Below are 19,502 nucleotides of genomic sequence, written 5' to 3' on the forward strand. Positions count from 1 at the left end.
CTGAGTCCAACTCCACCCCGAGAAAAGAGATGCACTGAACCGGGGAGAGCTTGCTCTTTTCCCAGTTGACCCGAAGCCTTAGACGGCTGAGGTGCCTGAGCACCAGGTCCCTGTGTGCGCACAGTAACTCTTGAGAGTGAGCTAGGATCAGCCAGTCATCGAGCCCTTGCCTTAGCAGGGCAAGGGCTTCCTCTGCGACCTCCGTGAAGACATGAGGGGACAAGGACAGGCCAAAGGGGAGGACCTTGTACTGGTACGCCCGGCCCTCGAAAGCAAACAGCAGGAAGGGTCTGTGTCAAGGTAAAACAGAGATGTGGAAATACGTGCCCTTCAGGTCTACCGCCGCGAACCAATCTTGATGCCAGATGCTCACTAAAATGCGGTTTTGCATCAGCATCTTGAACAGAAGTCAGTGCAAGGCCCAGTTCAGAACTCACAGGTCCAAGATTGGCCGCAACCCACCGCCTTTCTTCGGTACGATGAAGTAAGAGCTGTAAAACCCTTTCTTCATCTCGGCTGGAGGGACAGGCTCTAGCGCGCCCTTGCGCAGAAGGGTCGCAATCTCCTCACGCAAGGTAGCGGCGCTCTCGCCCTTCACCGAGGTGAAGCGGACGCCTGCTGAACCTGGGTGGGTGCCTGGCGAACTGAATCGTGTAGCCGAGTCGGACAGTCCGGGTCAGCCATCGCGACGGGTTGGAAAGCGCAAACCACGCGTCCAAACTCCGGGCGAGGGGGACCAAGGGCATAATCATGTCGGACGTACCGGCGAGCGAGGTCGGTCGCCGAGCGCAGTTCCTGCATCAATCCCGGGTCAGAACTACCCTCGTGCAGCTCTTTTAGCGCCTTGGCTTGGTGAACTTGCAGGACAGCCATGGCGTGCAGGGTGGAGGTGGCTTGTCCAGTGGCACCACAGGCCTTAGCCGTCAGGGACGACGTAAACCTACAGGCCCTGGACGGGAGCTTCGGGCACCCGTGCCAGGTGGCGGCGCTCTGCGGGCACAAGTGCACCGTGAGCGCCTTATCCACCTGGGGGATCACCAAATAACCCTTGGCCGCCCCACCATCGAGGATAGTAAGAGCGGGGGAGCTGAAAGATCGGGATCAGGCAGTAAAAGGTGCCCCCCACAATCTTGTCAGCTCCTCATGCACTTCCAGGAAGAAAGGGACCGGGGCGGGGCGCGGCTATGAGTGGCACTCTGGGCCCAGGAACCAATCATCGAGCTGCCCGGGAAAGCATGTCCATCATCTCTGCGTCGGCCTGAGACTGGGCAACCACACCCAGGAGGGAGCCCAGCCGAGGCGTCCACATCAGAGTGGACGAGCCCGCTCTCCGATGATGCGCTCGATAACTCATCGTAGATTGAGATCTGTGTGCTTTAATTTCTGTAGAGTGATAAGTAGAGCACTTTTTTAGATGTTACATGGCACCCTTTCACTCTGTACATAGCATTATCGTGGGAAGAGCAGTGAGAATGCATCTGACCGTGTTTTTTTTTCTTTATACACTGAAGTGTCATTAAATGTCTATGTTTGTCAGGCAGGTCCCAGCTTACTCCTTACCATCTTAATTGTTACACAGACAGTTTAAGGTTTTTATGATAGAACACCTTGTAATAACTAGGATTCTTAATGACAACAATAATAAGTGTCTGTATGAGACAGTGTTATTGTAGTTAACGAAAACAAAAACTAACTAAAATCATTTTCACTCACACCTATCATATCGTTCCTGAAGGCATGGATTTAACCACTGGAGTCGTATGCATAACTTATATGCTGCCTTTATGTGCTTTTTGGAGCTTCAAAGTTTTGGCCCCTATTGACTTGCATTGTGAGGACCTACAGAGCTGAAATATTCTTCTAAAAATCTTCATCTGTGTTCAGCAAAAGAAAGTAAGTCATATACACTACCGGTCAAAAGTTTTGAAACACTTCATTCTTTATTATAATTTTTTTTCACATTTTAGAATAATAGTAAAGTCATCAGAACTATGGAATAACATAAATTGAACTATGGGAATTATGTTGTGACTAAACAAAATCCAAAATAAATCAAAACTGTTTTGTATTTTAGCATCTTCAGAGTAGTCACCCTTTGCCTAGATTTTGCAGACATGTACTCTTGACATTTTCTCAACCAACTTCTTGAGGTATCACCCTGGGATGATTTTTAAACAGTATTGAAGGAGTTCCCATCTATGTTGGGCACTTATTGGCTGCTTTTCTTTATTATTTGGTCCAAGTCATCAATTACAAAAACTTTTTTTTATTTTATTTTTTTATTAAATTTTAGTTTTATAATGAAATAAATTAATATGGTGGCACAATTATATTTTTGTCTACAAAACTAATTTCAAACATTTAAGCATATGCCTTCAGATCAAAAGATTTTTAAGATCATGAGAAACATTTCAGTCAAGTGTTTCAAAACTTTTGACCGGTAGTGTACATCTGGGATGGCATGAGGGTGAGTAAATGATTGGAGATCTTACATTTTTTGGGGGTGAACTATCCCTTTAATTGTTTACTCCCCAAAGATTAGTTTAGTAATGATTTATAATCATTTAATGAAATACATATGGATACAATGTGGATCAAGCTTAAATGCCTTTTGTCACTTTGCCCATATTTGCCCTATATTATAAAATTTGCAACATTTACAATCCACATTAAACATGAAAATACCACTAGACAGAGGTAACACAAGACAAGAAATGTAATAATGTTAGACTTTTTAAATTACACCAGTAAATGCTCAGCTTTGGCAGCCAAAAAAATGATAAAAAATAAAATAAAATACTAATATAAAAACGAATTAAACTGAAACTAAAAAACACTGAGAAAGCGAAAATGAAAACTAAACTAACAAACTGTGAAAACTAACGAAAACTAAACTAAATTGAAATGACAAATTGAATATAAAATAGAAATAAAAACTAAATTAAAAATCCAAAACTATAATAACACTGGTTTGAGAGAAGAATTATGTATAAATATGATATTGCACTATATTGTCAGACACAGAATAATGTCCATTTTCAGTTTTTTTTTTTTTTCCTTGATTTCTTAAGACAGTGTAACTACTACAAATTCTGATTTGAAGGAAGAGCTATAATTTTCAATATGTCGAAGCCAGCAGAAAGAAAAGGAGTTAAGTAAAAATCTTTATTGTGTCATTTCTAAAAGTGCTGTGTTCTTAAGATTGCAGCTCTAAAAAAAAGTGACCAAAAGAATGGCTCAAGCAGCATACATATACATAGCCATCTGATCATTAAATATGTATTCACAATTGGAGGAACCACCAAAATTATTCAAACCGTCACAAGAATTTGCTAAAGACAAAATTGTAAATGTGATTTTAATACACATAACCTCACAAATAGCAGTTTTGTTCAATTTGCAGGTAAACTGTCCTTTTTCAAAGCTATTGTGACTGTAGATCCAGCACCAGAGGTCACATGGGGATGTACCAAAGCAGATATCTCTGATCCACAAAAATAAAAATATATGATGAGAGGAATAAAGAATATATCCTGAAGGTAAAATGCAATTTTTAGCAGTTAGCCTATTCTTTGTGAAATACCATATAATTGTTTTTTTTTTTTTTTTTATGTTGTTTTTTTTACGTTTAAATTGCCCCATTACAACACGTGCTGAAATCTATTAAGTGAGAAGAGGATTCATTGTTAGCCTTTTTAAATTCAATAATTGTTTTTGTGTAATTTGTTTTCTACACACAAAAAGTTTGGCGTTAATATAATTTCTTTCTTTACAAATTATTTAATCAGCATAGAAATTTGAGTAAAAATTTGAATAGACAAATGTTAAGTAAAAAATAAAATACATTTTCTTAGCAACCAAAACAAACAGTCTGATCTGTATGGTACTCTATTCATGTAGAGTTGTGAAGAGAAAACAAAAACCATAGAAAGAGGGAGAAATCAGTCCAAGGTTCTGGGAATTGATGTTAAGTGCAAGCAAGAAAGATTATGAATGCATTTGACTGGAACATGAGTCACTGACTTCCTATGGATGCTGAAAAAACGTAACCAGATAAAGCAGCAAAGAGAGGCAGAGCAAGATAATGTTTCTGTTGCTTTCAGTATTTGTAATTCGTGCTCACTTGCAAATCCAGCTTCAAAAAGTAATGGAAATAAAAATGAACTTGTGAACATACTGTATTAATTTATGAATTGTTATATTTTAGATTAAAATGCTTTTAAGAACATATACAAAAATCTCACCATTGCTTTTTCTGTCTGCAAGTATGCTGAGAAAGTCCACAGCATGAAACAGATTGAGGTAAAAATGGATGTCACCACTGAATTTGAACTTGACATGAAGTTGAAGGATCCAAACAGTAAAATACTTGTTCAGTATTAGGGATCTTGGCCCAGAAGATGCTGGATTATACCAAGTGGACTTTGAGGATGCAAACATGTTCTCAACTTCCCTAATGTATAAGAAGATATAACACCAATGTTTTAAATACTTTTGGCCTATTATTTTAGGTTTTGTTTTTCTTTAATGTTTAAAGGGATAGTTCACCCAAGAATATAACTTCTCTCATTAACTCACCCTAATGCCATCTGAGATTTGTATGACTTTCTTTCTTCTGCTGAAAACAAACAAAGATTTTTAGAAGAAAATTTAAGCTCTGTAGGTCCTCACAATATCAATTTTCAGTTACACATTCTTTTTGGCGATTTGCATTCTTTGTGCATATCGCCACCTACTGGGCATGGAGGAGAATTTATGGTAAAAACAGATAGGGGTGTAACGATCCATCAATCTGGATCAATGCATCGATGAAATCACCAACAATACAAAGTCACTGATTTTTTTTAAGATGCACCTTTATTTTGAAATGTATTTATCATGCCAGCCACATCCGTATGCATTTCGGTGCAGGCGATGCAGCAACCTTATGATATTTGTCTTGCTTTATAAGTGCTAAATATGCTTCTCATGTGGCCCCACGGATGTGTGCGTAGCGATAGAAGCCTGAAGTTGCACTGTGCTATATCCGTGTGCACCAGTCAACAGGGCTGCAAGCTCTGTTGAGAGGATAGCGCAGAGCCGATCTTATTATTATTAATATCAGGGATGATGTTTTGCCACCCCAGTCAAAAAAGTCTGGACACGCTACTGATAATAAAAATCCTGAAATCAAATCATGTTTGGGCAGTGGTGCAAAGGTCTAGGCTTGCTGTCATTTAACAGACACTTTTTTAAAAGCAATTTACAGGACACTAATTGCAGGGAGATTCCCCCTGGAGAATCCAGAGAGAAATGCCTTGCTCAAGGGCACAGTGATGATTAGAAATCATACTTTTTATGGGTCACCTCTATCCAGGTTTATACATGTGAGATTTGTGCTGTAATCTGTGACGCATAACCACTAAACTATCTTTGCCTTATCTTGTAGATGTTACCTTTAAGGTTGACAGCCACATTTTCACCCTTAAAGTGGAACCTCAGGTTATCCTTTCATACACTTTTTCTCACATCCTTTTGTCTTTACAGCACCTTTTACCTTCACTTGTAACAATTACCCAGATCAAACAAAAAAATTGTGTTAGATATGCCACAAATAACTCAGAGGAAACATAGGAGACTCCTCAACCTTGTGAGGAACATTTCAACAATAGGCATGTTTGATGTGCATACATATGCAGCAGCATGTTGCTTTTCTTGCGAGGTGAACTCAAATTGAAAAATATTAAACTGAAACATCCAAATTATTGGATTTTTCTATCACTTTCATTTTCATAAAAATGTATGTGTGTCATGCCTATAGCAAAGATCATCAACTTCCAGGTGGCCCCCGAATTTATTGTCCCTTTTAAACATCATGCAGCTCCACCAAGTTATGAATGCTACATGAGCTGTGAACAAGGGCGTAGCCAGGAAATTACTTTTGGGTGGGCCTTTGTTTGTTTTGTTTTTTACCAAATTTTCCTTAACAACAGAGAAGCAGCACATTTAAACAGTTCTTTCACACTTGCAGAAATCAGAAAACTATTTAAACTATGCTATAAATATATATATTTGACATCAAAGTATAACCTCTAATATTCTGGGTGGGCCTGGGTCTAATTTGGGTGGGTCCAGGCCCAACCCGGGACACCCTTGGCTACACCACTGGCTGTGAAGGGCATCCCAAGTCCACATGTTACCTGGTACCATGACAATGTCAGCCTGAACACAAACCCCAACTACTACATCACAAATGTGTGTGGTGTTTGTTCAATGCTAATCCTGAGGTTTGGACCGAAAGACATGGGAGAGTACAAGGTTGTGGCAGACAGCCCCCTTGGACAGGCTGGGTGATCCAACAAAATTATTGTTAGAGGTGTGTTTTCCAATTCTAATCCAGCGGTTTATAATTATTACATTTGTAAATGTTCAGCATTAGAGAAAAAAAAAAAAATTTTTACAATTCATCTGACTTAAAACTTTAAGCATCTAACCTACCTTTGTGTGTTGTCTTGCAAAGTAAAGAAAGGATGAAAAGCACAGAAAATCAAACTGATACCGTTTAACTGACGTGATTCTTAAAAAAAAATTATAAAACATAAACACCTGTTGTGTTCTCATTAAAGGTGCAGTATGTAAGATTCAGAAACCCTTGTTATTAATGACACCTGTGGACATTAAGTGAACTGCAGCCAGCTACCTGTTGCACGTGCTCACGCACACACTCCACTGGGATGCGAGAGCATCGACCAAAACAATGACATAATGTACAAAGAGACAACGTGATTCACCGGCATCATGCTGACACAGTTATGATTGTTTTACTACAAACTTTGAGACTGTATATTATATTTGACTCTCCAGTGCTGGAACAGGGCTAAAACAAAGTGTGGATATAGGTCTGACTATGTGAGACTATAGTTTGAAGTAATCATTTTTCTTTGCACGATACATAGACTGCATTTATACGATAGCCTATGTCGGCATTAGCCAGCTATCCAGCTTTATCAATAGCTGTTAGCTAAATTTATCTTGAACGTTGTCTAGCATTCATTTCATGTGTTATTGTAGTTTAGCTAAAATTACAAAGATCAATCCTTATGGCACTATATTTCACATGCTTTGCAGTTATGTAAGCTTACCTCTCCAATAAGAAGAACGGCAATTCAGGGTCGGTTTTGATCCCCAAAACAGAACGAAGGTCCCTCCAGGAATCAAATGCCCTGCCGATGTTCACTCTAGTTTTAACTCGACCACGATCACATTCCCGCTTAGCCAGACGGGATTCAGTTGATAAATGTTTTTTGTTTTTGGCTTACTCGGAGTCTGTGTTGTGCTGGGAGCCAGATGTTTGCTGGATTCCATCTCTAAGATAACGTACCTAGTGTTGCAGTTTGTTGTCGCTGCTGAATAGTGGAAGCACTGAGGCAAGGCTCTCGGGAGTGCGCATAAATGTCACATCCTTTGGATTTTCCCGGCAAAAGCAACCCGCTCCCTTCGCATGAAAATCAGTCTACAGGCTTTAATAGGCAACCTAGGAAGTCCGGGAAGGGCTAATTTTTTAAGTTGCATTACAAGCCATTCACACATTGGCAACAAAAAAGGCGAATATGACATGAAAATTGTAACATATTGCACCTTTAACGTGTGTCTTGAAGCACGTTTTTCTTCTTTACAAAAGCTTTTTTCCACCTATCTGTCTGTCTGTCTAAATTGAGCTCAGAAGTATATTTTTTCTTTGCTTGAGGTGGCTCTATAACAAGATTCAAATTTGACATGGCTTGCTTACACAGTATAAGGTCACTCGACTTGTATATCTACGGTATATAGAGTCACGTTAGTCTACATGTCAGGCCAAGCCATTAAGCTGACAGTTTGAGAGAGTTTGTAAGGTAGATTTTTTTTATACTTCTAATAGATGAAAAATGTTGGCATAAGTACGGTAATTTGAAATAAACTTGATTATTTCTTAAAAAATAATAATAATAATAATAATAATAATAATAAATAAACAAAAAAAAAAAAACTGTGAAAGCATTTTGTTTTAATACATTATTAATATTGTAGGAAATTTTATTCAACAAATTAAAGTCAGGTGGTGTTACTAACATGCAAGTAGCATTCTGTTGTCATGCGAGGTAAAAAAAAATAAAATAAAATAAAAACACTTAACAGTATTTTAATACCTTTTACTTGGTTGCACCACTTCACATTTGACATTGTCAAAATGCTATAAATGTTTTTCAAAAATGTATGAAACAACATGGGCACAGATAACATTTCTATGAACTTGACACTATATGCCTATATTTTCTAAAAGGTTTCTCATTTTTGACTACCTCATTTGTCAATGTCCCAGATATCATTAAAAGGGAGTAATCTAGACAATGCTTTCTGCTAATACATTTCATTACACTAAATAAATATAGCTAAAGACTATGTAATTCCCCCAAACATTTGGCAAGTATGCAGCACGTGCTGCACAGCGCCATTTGACACCGCCTCCAGTGCGCTATGCCCCACTACTCTCACTTCTCGTGCTTTAAAGTTGACTTTTGATTGTTCCCCGTAGTCTTTTGTGGGCCAATAAAGCGTTGAGGGCTTGCTCGATCGGTAACCAAACTGCTGAATAAATCAGAGAAAGGGGGAGTGTAACAGTCTGAAGTGCATTTGGTGATCACAGGTCCTCCGTTAATTCAAGATGACCAAGCGCAAAGGAAAAACTACAACTAAACAGGATGACGACAGTTTGCTACTCTTGGAGTCGTCTGTAGCACAACCGAGAGGATTGAAAGAATATGCCGTTCCTGCCGTTGTTGTTTGTATTTTCGCCTTTGTGGGATTAACAGCTGTCTGGTTCTGCTGCCAGCAACAGCAAACCATTGACAGTCTAACAGAGACAGCCAATGCGATGCAACTCAGGATAACCAAGTTTCAACAGCAATTGGGGATGGGTAATGCACAGGTATTTGAAATAGTGACCCAAAAATGTGTTAATAAATGTATCTGAATTTGATGGAAATTGTTTCTTTTCATAGATCAACTTTGAAAGTAAATAAATTCACAGGGTATACAATTTTACGCACAAGAAAGCTCAGGAGAAAAATGTGTACTGGCATATTAGTACGTGTTTATGCTTAAATATTAAGGTTTAGATATTAAAGTTTGATTTAAAATACATAGAAAAACAGACATCGAAAACATGCTTCATGTGCCCTTTCAAAATTCCATTTGCTGAATTGTCATGTGGCACCCAGGCATTAACAGTCTGTTGAGAGCAGGATCATGTTCATTTTGCCAGGCAGGCTTGCTTGTTTAAAGGACACTATGCTATTGGAATTCTAACCAAAATGTAAAATTGAACAAATCCACACATAAATTACTCATTCAGCTGAATGCTTGCCATCAGTGCTGCATGAGTGATCAGAAATTCAGTGTAGTGATGTATAACCCATTCATTTACAATAGCAAAGCCTTGTTCCTTTCATCTGACCATTCTACAAATTCTGTCATAGCAAGAAGTCTTGCTTTTGTATAAATTATTTTTATATAAGTTTCAAATCCTTTTAAAAATAGTTCTTATGTACTTCATGACAGGAATTGGAGAAGTAACCATATTTTAGATTAGATTTCACTGTAGCATTAACATAAAAGTATGTTTTATATGAAAATGTCTTGGAGCATGAAAGTATGCATTCTGCTAGTAAAGTTTTCCATTTTGTAATAACAAAAATATAAAATAGTAAAATATTGTTTATTGCAAAATATTAAGTCTTGAGTAAAATTCTATTTGTTAACTACTTTGGGAATTTTGCCTTATTTGCAGTGAGGGGTTCAGTCATAACCACATGTTGAGGACCCCTGACTGAGGATACACATTTTTACCTTTATGTTTTTACATTTCTATGAAAACCTCATGATTGTTGATATGGCATTGATGCTGTGCAGTTCATTATAATATTAAAAATATATTATAGCAATTATAGACCACTTAAGCGTGGTAATCATCTGATACAAATATCAATTAACATCTCTTGAAAATCGACTTTATCATTAAATTAATCACTGATATTACTGGTTTCCAACACCATTTCCTTTGACTAAAGAGCATGTCAGGCAATTATACATTTAAGGTACGTCTTAATCCACTCCCTAGCTCCCTATACCGTTAATCAGTATATCCTGTACACCAGTGGTTCTCAACCTTTTTTTTTTATGAATGCCCCCCTACTTCATTCCCTTACCCCCCGCCCCAACTAAATATTTGTGTTATTTGCTTAATTTGCTCAATGCAACTTCAATGCATTGCGTAATTTTAAAGTTTTGTCCATAAATTCAGCAGGCTTACGTGCCATGAATGTGAGACCAAACCTTGTGTTTCTTGAATTCAAGCAGATGTAGGGCTATATCTGGGGCTTTTAAAATGAAAAAAAGTGATGTTGTTAATATATTTTACATTTTCCTTTTTGAAAAAATGTTATTTATTCATTATTTTTATAGTTTTAACAGTGGTATTTGTAACAAGACCATAGTGAACACATGGAAGCATGGATCTTCACTACCATGGTTAAATGTAACATGATTTCTATAAAACAAACAATGGCATTTTTGTAATTATAAACAGTATACCTACTCTAAATACATGTAAAAACAATAAACACAAAATATAAATATTTATATGTTGTAACAAAAATGTATTATATTCCCTCACTCCCCTAATGTAGCCTACGACAAATTTAATATAGCTGAAGTAGTGATATGATAATATTTATTATCAATCTATTTCTGCCTAAATTCAAGGGTGGTGATGTAGAATTCTGTGCTGAATTCAAATGGTTTCCGCTTCTCGCGTTTTGCATCTCACTGATTCAAGCAGAGCTGCGCGTTTAAGAGCTCGAGACTGGTCTGCGAGTAAAAACGCACCTTTTCCTTGTGCTGCTCTGTCCATTGAGCCGTATCCATCTACAGAGCCATACACGTGCATTAGCCAAGGTTGTGCCGCCGACTGTGTATTTGACGCTGCTAAACCAGATACTTCAGATGCATCGCTAGACTTCAAAATCAGATGAACCGCGGTACAAATGTGTACTAACCCATATAATTGAGAACCAACTGATATACTCCAAGTCTAGATAAACGTTTTAATGCAAAGAGGAAGTTGACGATAGATTTGATTATGACTGATAAACACCCCCGATTTGTAACCTAATGCCACCCTCTCTACTAATTTGCTCCCTGCGCCCCCTGGCATCCTTTGAACGCCCCCCTGGGGGGGTGGTACCAATACCACTGAGAACCCCTGGGCTGTGTTCCATTTAATAAAAATGTATCCCCTACCCTCGCAAACTTCACTCCGTCACATGGACTTAGATGTTCGTCACTGCTTACGTTGCGCGAGTGTCCACTACTGGCGGAAGCCGTGCAATGGGTTTAACTAGAACACCCTTAACACTTGATCACTTGGAGTATGTTGAAGGCTGATGTCAATTTGTGAAATTATTTAGTGATTTTTGCCCCTGTGAAAACTGTTTTCGGAGATTGATTTCAAAGGTATAAATCTCATATGTTACATTTTTTTTTTTTTTTATAGAATGAATTGTTAGAAAGGATTAATCAAGATTTACACAAATGAAAATGTTAACAATGAACACATAGGCTATAACTCTGATAAACAGTTTAAGATAGCTACAAGTATTATGCTGTTAAATCTCAATATAACTTTTCTGTAGATACTTGTAGATACTCAAACGTACACCGTTATTATATGGCATAAATAAAGAAATACAAAGATAAAAGGAGTGTATTTTTAACCCTCTTCTAACAACTCTAATTTTTAAAAGATTGTGTCCTTTTCATGGTCATTATAGATTAAAGACATTACAAACAACATCTCTTAAAGAGAAAATAAGGCTTTGACTTCATAGTTTTACACTTCTGCTCATTTTCTAACAACTTGAAAGACTTCAGAAGACATGACAACATTTCCAGTAAGGGAACATAGTGAGCAACGATGCTCCCTGGTTTTTATGGTGCATTCTGGGAATTTTTAAGGAGCAAATGTTCCAGTGCACTGGAACGATTTTTGCATTTGAGACAGCCCTAGAAATGGCCGACTCACTTATCAGTGCCCTGACTACTGATCTAGGGAGCTAGTTGAGATGCACCCTTAGTCTTGAATCCTAAATTATTATTATCATTTTTTTTTCTCGGATTTTATCCTCTTTTCTCCCCAATTTGGCATGCCTAATTCCCAATGCGCTCTAGGTCCTCATGGTAGCGTAGTGACTCGCCTCAATCCAGGTGGCGGAGGACGAATCTCAGTTGCCTCCGCGTCTGAGACCATCAATCCACGCATCTTATCACGTGACTTATTAAGCGCGTTACTGCGGAGACCTAGTGCTTGTGGAGGCTTCACGCTATTCTCCACAGCATCCACGCACAACTCACCACGCGCCCCACTGAAAGCGAGAACCACATCATAGCGACCTCGAGGAGGTTAACCCAATGTAACTCTACCCACCCTAGCAACCGGGCCAACTGGTTGCTTAGGAAGCCTGACTGGAGTCACTCAGCATGCCCCGGATTCAAACTTGTCACTCCAGGTGTGGTAGTCAGTGTCTTTACTTGCTGAGCACCCAGGCCCCCTGAATCTTAAATTATTAACTGTGACCTTGTATGAAATGAGAAAGACAAGAAATTAATTCAACCATAGATAAGATTAATGTTTAGTTGATTAATTTTCATATGCAAATGCCACTGGAATTATACACTGTTTGAGCACAGTTTAATAAAGTGCCCGACATGGTCTTCTGTTGTTGTAGCCCATCTGCCTCAAGGTTTGACATTTTGAGCATTCTGAGATGCTATTCTGCTCACTTCAATTGTACAGAGTGTTTGAGTTACTGTAGCCTTTCTGTCAGCTCAAACCAGTTTGGCCATTCTCTGTTGGCCTCTCTCATCAACAAGGCGTTTCCATCCACAGAACTGCTGTTCTCTGTATGTTTTTTGTTTTTGGCACAATTTTCAGTAAACTCTAGAGACTGTTATGTGTGTGAAAATCCCAGGAGATCAGCAATTACAGAAATACTCAAATCAGCCTGTCTGGCACCAACAATCAATCCACGGTAGAAATCATTTTTCTCGGGTCTGATGGTTGATGGGAAAATTAACTGAAGCTCCTGAACCATATCTGCTTGATTTTATGCACTGCACTGCTGCCACATGATTGGCTGATTAGATAACCGCATTAATATGTAGGTGTACAACTGTTCCTAATAAAGTGCTCGGTGAGTATAGATTGAACACTAGACTAAACCAACACTAAGATGGCTTGGAAATATTGTGCATTCTATGCATTTTTATGTATCAAATGAATGTTAAACTTCATTGTCATTAAAAATGTTGTGTACATGTCTAGATCACCAATGTGGGTGTATTTGAGGAGCGTCTGCAAGCACTGGAAGAGGCCTACACGCAGGCCCAAATGAAAGCAGAGGTCACCCTGGCCACCTCTGAAAAAATCCAATCTACGGATCTTTCCAGCCAGCTCTGGTCTCTGCAGTCTGAGATGAATGCCAAACTTTCTAAACTGCAACAGACAACTGTTTCCACTGCCACTGTGAATGCCGTGGTCAAGAATAAGACTAATGAACTTGAGAAACTGAAGCAGAGGCTTGATTCTACCCTTAATGCAAACTCTGAAGTAGCGGTCAGCATTTCTGGGCTCACAGACACTGTTTTGGTCACCAAATCATGTCTCGATGAGCAGATGTCCACTGTGGAGGGTATCACATCTCAGTTGGAAGAACAGAGAATGGAACTTGCAGTCCTGAAGGAATCTTTTGCCAGCATCCAGAATGCTCTTGAAAGAAACAGACAGGAAGTGTTGGACATCAAGTGAGTAGACCATAGCACTTCTCAACTCATAGCTGAAATGTTAAGTATGTAATATGAATTACTGATAACTCCTACATGCAGTGGTTCTTAACTGGTGATTCATGACCCAAAAATGGATCGCAGGTCTGTTCTGATAGGGTCATGGAAAGCAAACGATGCTAAATGCAAATAATAAAATGTAACTAAGAATATGCATGTAGGTGCGAAATAAATAGACTTATCAACAAGGAAGGATGAAACGCTTTACATATCTTTTGTTGTTGATGTAAAGGCTGTGCGTCCAATCAAACTGCAGTATTTTAGTGCACATTCATCTGTCATTTAGGGGCAGCTAGCCAAATTAGGTGCTAATATGAATACGTTGTTTGGCATCCCCTCATCCTCAAAAACCATGAACAAAACAATGCAAGGTAAAAAATATTTCCCAATCTATGTTAATAATGATTGCACTTGCAGTGAGAATAAACTGACCACATTTTGTGCTGACCACAATTATGGTTTGTGCATTAAATTATTGGCTGCCGAGAGCATGAAAACCTTTTAAGAGACATTTAGAAACTAAATTGTTAGTTTTCCTATTCAGCCTATGTCATGTTTTTAATTTTGCATTATAATTACCACTTTCACACATTAAACTAATTAACATATAGTAACTAACATCTGCTATTCACATGTGTAATGGCTTTCCGTCTTTATCTGTTTAGTTCATATTTACACATCAGGACCTAAATACTGTTAAACTCTGTCATTTGCCAGAAAGGCTTTTGGCCCTGTGTATACCTAGTTCCCGAAGAGGGCTGTTCCTGTAAGCTGTCGACAAATTTCTTCATTTGCTCTGATAACGAGGAGCGCTTTAGTTTCCCTATCTGTACAATCTGACAACATTTTTGACTCTGAGTCACAGGCGTCAAAATGCACAGAGTAATTGTGTCATCGCCATCAGAACTTTGTTACTGGCCCAAAGCAGACTTCTTACCTTAGTGCATCCTGGCCTTGTATGTGCTCAAACCATTAATATTAGAAACTTTTCCAGTAATGTTACAAACTTTTCCAGAAGAAGACCGTATGTGTGAAAGTGACCATTTGATTTTAAAGGCATTTTGTTTACTTTGTACGATAAACAATTTTGTGACAGTGTTGGGTCGCCACTTGATGTCCAATGTAAAATCTATTTCTGAAGTTGAAAACCACTGTCCTACTCCATCTTGCAATTTGTTGGTACTGTATCTCTGCTAGGGAGCTGCTGGAGATGGAACAAGCAAGAAGAGCACAAGCTCTTGAGGAGCAGCTCATGTCTGTTCGCAGGAGTCTGGAGGACCATCAGAAGAGCACTCATAACCTTCACTCTCACCTCGCCGCCCAGCTTGTGATCGTGCAGAGCCAGGTATAGTAGGGTATGGGGCTAAAGGCAACCCAGGGTAAAAGACACTTGATTTTATTTTCTCTCTAAAAGCTTGTTTGTCACTATGCAATGCAAAATTCTACTGATCCATTAAGTCATCATGTGCAACGTCTATAGGTTGATTTTTAAGGTACTTTGATCTAACATTTAAAGGAATATTCCAGGTTCAATACAAGTTAAGCTCAATTGACAGCATTTGTGGCATAATGTTGATTAACACAAATTATTTAGATTCGTCCCTCCTTAAAAAAAGTGAGTCACTTAAAGTGGAGGTGAATGGGGCCGATTTCTGAAGGGTTTAAAGGCAGAAATGTTAAGTTTATTTTGTAAAAGCTCTTGCATTAAATCTGTTAATTATTTGAGCTGAAAAGTGATATAAATCGTAAGTGATTTTTTTTTTCACACTAAAATCATTGTAACACGCATGTTGTTTATGTGGCTATACTTTTAAAACAGTGAGAATTTTAATGTTTACAGATTGGCCCCATTCACATTCATTGTAAGTGCCTCACTGCAACCCAGATTATTTTTTGTATTGAACCCAGAACATTCATTTAATTACTTTTAATATATTGCACATTTATGTCTGTCCAAAAAAAGTGTGTGTGTGTGTGGGGGGGGGGGGGGGGGGGGGTGGTAATAGATTTATTTCGAAGAATGTTCAAAGTGGGCTCAAATTAATCTTATGATCAGATCAGTCAATGTATTTACAAAATACTTGATGTTACAAAATGCCAAATCTGTTTGAAATTAACAGGAAATTGTGCACCTTTTTTGTGGCTATTGTGAATAAGCATTATCTTAAAGCTGAAGTATGTCATTTCTGTGACACCAGCACCACTGAATGGAATTGCAAAAAATAAACAATGTTTTAAAGCTGTACTACGTAACTTTGCGCTCTAGCGATCTGTGGTTGAAACTTAAAATTGTAAGCAATTTGCGGAAGAACACTACGTGAATCGTGTTTCGGCACTGCCCTTCTGGTGGATGAATCTCATGATTTGAGCTTTGCTGTGTGTGATCGTGACTGGGAGATATCCAGAGCCAGAGTCATAATGTGCTATTTTCATGTTGATATAATGTTATACGATTAAACATTTAAAACTGAAATATTACTTGCTTTGAAGATAGATAACACTCATTCACATATATTGAATGAATTAATTTTATACTTGTAGTGCTGTTCTGACACTACACTCATATACATTAATATAATTTTTTCAAGTGTTTTATCTACTACTAATGTTTGTATTGTACTACACTTATCAATTTAAGAGGGGATACTTGTAACATGGCTGACACGAATTCAATGGAAGTTTTTTTGGGGGTTTTTTAGTACAGCCTCAGTTGATCATGCAAGTGAATGGTAATACTACAATAGTAGGTCTATGCAATGCTCACAATAACACAGTAAACTAAAAACATAAAACAAGGAGTCAATGATGGGGATAAAATACTTTAAACATGAAAATAACATACTTAAAAATGCAATCTAACAGTTACAAGAAGTAAATTTCAGAAGTCATAAATATTAGTAAACATGTCACAGTGAATTCCCCCGACAACGATACATCGCAATCGGTAAACACGAGTAATGTTCGATTCATACAAGCAATATTAGCTTCAACAACCCTACAAGACAACATTTCCTTCCAAGCATTATAGCAGGTAAACAACTTCGCCAAACTGATAACAGAAACAAATATCCAGATTGCTGTCCTGAAATGTGAGTGTGACTGACTGAACTGTAGTTTCTTCTTTTTAATGGCTACTCGCAAACTTACAGTAAATTACCGACATCTACTGTTTACATGGGAACAAGATGGCTGGTGGTTCTTACCTACGTTCACGGACATGACAATGATGCAAGAATGTACATAATAAGCCAGTGTTTTTTTTTTTTTTTTTTTTTTTTTTCACCAAATCAAACCCGACAGCTCAAAATATAAATTATTTTTATAGGTTTACCGACGCGAATCGGGGTAAGGTAAGAACATTGTTTTGAACAGTGGTTGTTTATGCACTCAATCAATAATGGCAATTTGTTGATTTTTAACCAAAAATATCTTACATAGTGCAGCTTTAAAAATGCCCCTCATCTTCTGTTGTTCAAACAGTCAGATAGTCCCTCCCACAACTCGTGCCATTGGTTGAGTAATGTTGTTGGGAGCCGGTCGCTCAAAACAAATTGGAATTTTTATAATGCCACAGAGATGCAGTGTTTACAGTTTGAGAATGTATCTATGAATTGCTTACTTATAGTTGTCTCTGCACATTAAGCTGGGATAAAAGAATTTTAACACTGAATTACATACTTCAGCTTTTATTTATTTAAAAAGCACCTGTCTGTCTCAAAAGTATTTGCATAAGTTTACACATGCCTTTTATAACTAAATCACTATAACACCCCTCTAACATATCCTCTAACAGCCCCCCTAACATATTGTGTATTATCAGTGTTGAATTGCATTCAGAAGAATTCACAGGTACTGTTTACAAGTCATTTTTTCCATGTATTATAATTTTGGCATTTAGTTCTACAGGATTGCATGTTCTTATGCTTAAATTCTATGTATTTCAGATGTTAGCTCAAAGCCAGCAGCTTGATTCTGTAGAGGAAGAGATTTTAGAAGAGCAAGCAGCAACTGAGGAGGATTTTCCCATCAAGGCTGAAGAAATTGAAGTAAACGATAAAACCGTGATGGAGGAGAGAGAAATAACTGGGGATGTTCAGGTCCAAGAAGAATTTGTTGAGGATCAAGTAGTATCTGAGGAGGAAGGACCAGTTGGGGGGGTTCAGGTCCAGGTGGAAGTTGTTGAAGAGCAAGCCAAGAGGGATGTAATACCTGAGGAAGTTCTGCTCCAAAAAGATGTTTTTGAGGAGGAAGCAGTGCCTAAGGGACTGCAGGTCAAGGAAGAAGTTGTTGCACAGCAACCATCTAAAGAACTGTCTGAGAAGGTTCAAGTCCAGGGGGAAGAAGCAGTTGAAGAGCAAGCATTAACTGAGGAGGATGTAATATCTGAGGATGTTCAGGTCAAGCATGGAGATGTTGCTGGGGAGGAATCAGTAAGTAAAGAGGATAAAATAACTGAGAAAGTTCAGTTCCACTGGGAAGAAGCTCTTGAGGAGCGAACAGAAGGGGCCGAGAAGGACCTGACTTCTACAGAGGAAACAGAAATCGAGGCTGAGGCTGCTAAGGATGTCTCAGATAATCAGGTGGTTGGAGATCTCTGCCAGGAAGAGACTCCGCAGGAATCATTTGAAGAAACGGTTGAAAAAAATTGAGCAGCAGATAGACTTGGAAGAAGTTGTAGAAGATATGCAAGACTCTGAGGATGAAGAGGAAAAACCTGTTGAGGAGGTTGTGGAAGAGCTAGATTAACAAGACATTTCAGCATATGAAGTTGTTGGGAGGGCAACAGTGCAAAATAAAATACTTTTTTTGAGGACTTGAAGTTGTTGCCATTTCCTCACAGAATTAAGTGAAACATGACTTCACATTTGCTGTAATGTTCCTCAGTCTTTGTACTGGAAGGTGAACTATTGTCAAATTTCTAGTGATCTCTTGAATGTTTAATTGCTCTGTTTACACAAATGTAATGAGGGTTGATGTTTTACTGGGTTACACATTTAACAAATTGTTGCATTTTTTTCATACAGTGGTTTGCCAGATCAATAACCTCAGGAGTGTCACTTGAATTAAACTGCTTTTTATGTTTTTACTACCTCCCTGTCCCAGCCTCTCTCTGCTAGTGTTTTTTGGTCTCCTGAAATGGGACACGTGCTGTGTGTATATTTTCAGCTCTTAGGTCAGGGGCTCAGGAATGTGGCACTGATCTTGGGCATTGGGGACATGTGTGTCCCATTTGTAACTAAAGTGCTGATTGGAGCTCATCAAATCCCTGAAGATGTGTACCTTGTGAACTTATCCATGTTAGCCAGAAGGGAACTGGCCCCCACAGTGAGCCTGGTTTCTCCCACGGTAATTTTTCTCCATTAACCAACATCTTAAGGAGTTTTGTGTTTCTTGCCACAGTCGCCTTCAGCTTGCTCACTGTGTTTCTAAATACAATTATTTAATTACTTATTTTTAAACACAATTCACAATCTTATTTTATCAAACTACACAATGATGACTCTTAAGACATTATAGATATTACAGTTTCATTTTCTGTTAATGCATGATTTTCTGTAAAACTGCTTTGAAACTATGTCTGTTGTGAA

General features: G+C 38.3%; 1 protein-coding gene across 1 annotated transcript; it reads left to right on the forward strand.

Annotated features, from left to right (window-relative positions):
• The first annotated feature begins 8,638 nt into the window (after positions 1-8,638).
• Positions 8,639-19,502, forward strand: LOC127446315 (myosin-3-like). Its single transcript, XM_051707127.1, has 4 exons — positions 8,639-8,944; positions 13,397-13,875; positions 15,112-15,259; positions 17,859-19,502. Exons 1-4 carry the CDS (start codon positions 8,681-8,683, stop codon positions 18,561-18,563), a joined length of 1,596 nt encoding a protein of 531 aa, XP_051563087.1. The 5' UTR covers positions 8,639-8,680; the 3' UTR covers positions 18,564-19,502.

The sequence above is a fragment of the Myxocyprinus asiaticus genome, chromosome 9 (genome assembly GCF_019703515.2).
Source record: "Myxocyprinus asiaticus isolate MX2 ecotype Aquarium Trade chromosome 9, UBuf_Myxa_2, whole genome shotgun sequence".
Classification (NCBI taxonomy): Eukaryota; Metazoa; Chordata; class Actinopteri; order Cypriniformes; family Catostomidae; genus Myxocyprinus; species Myxocyprinus asiaticus.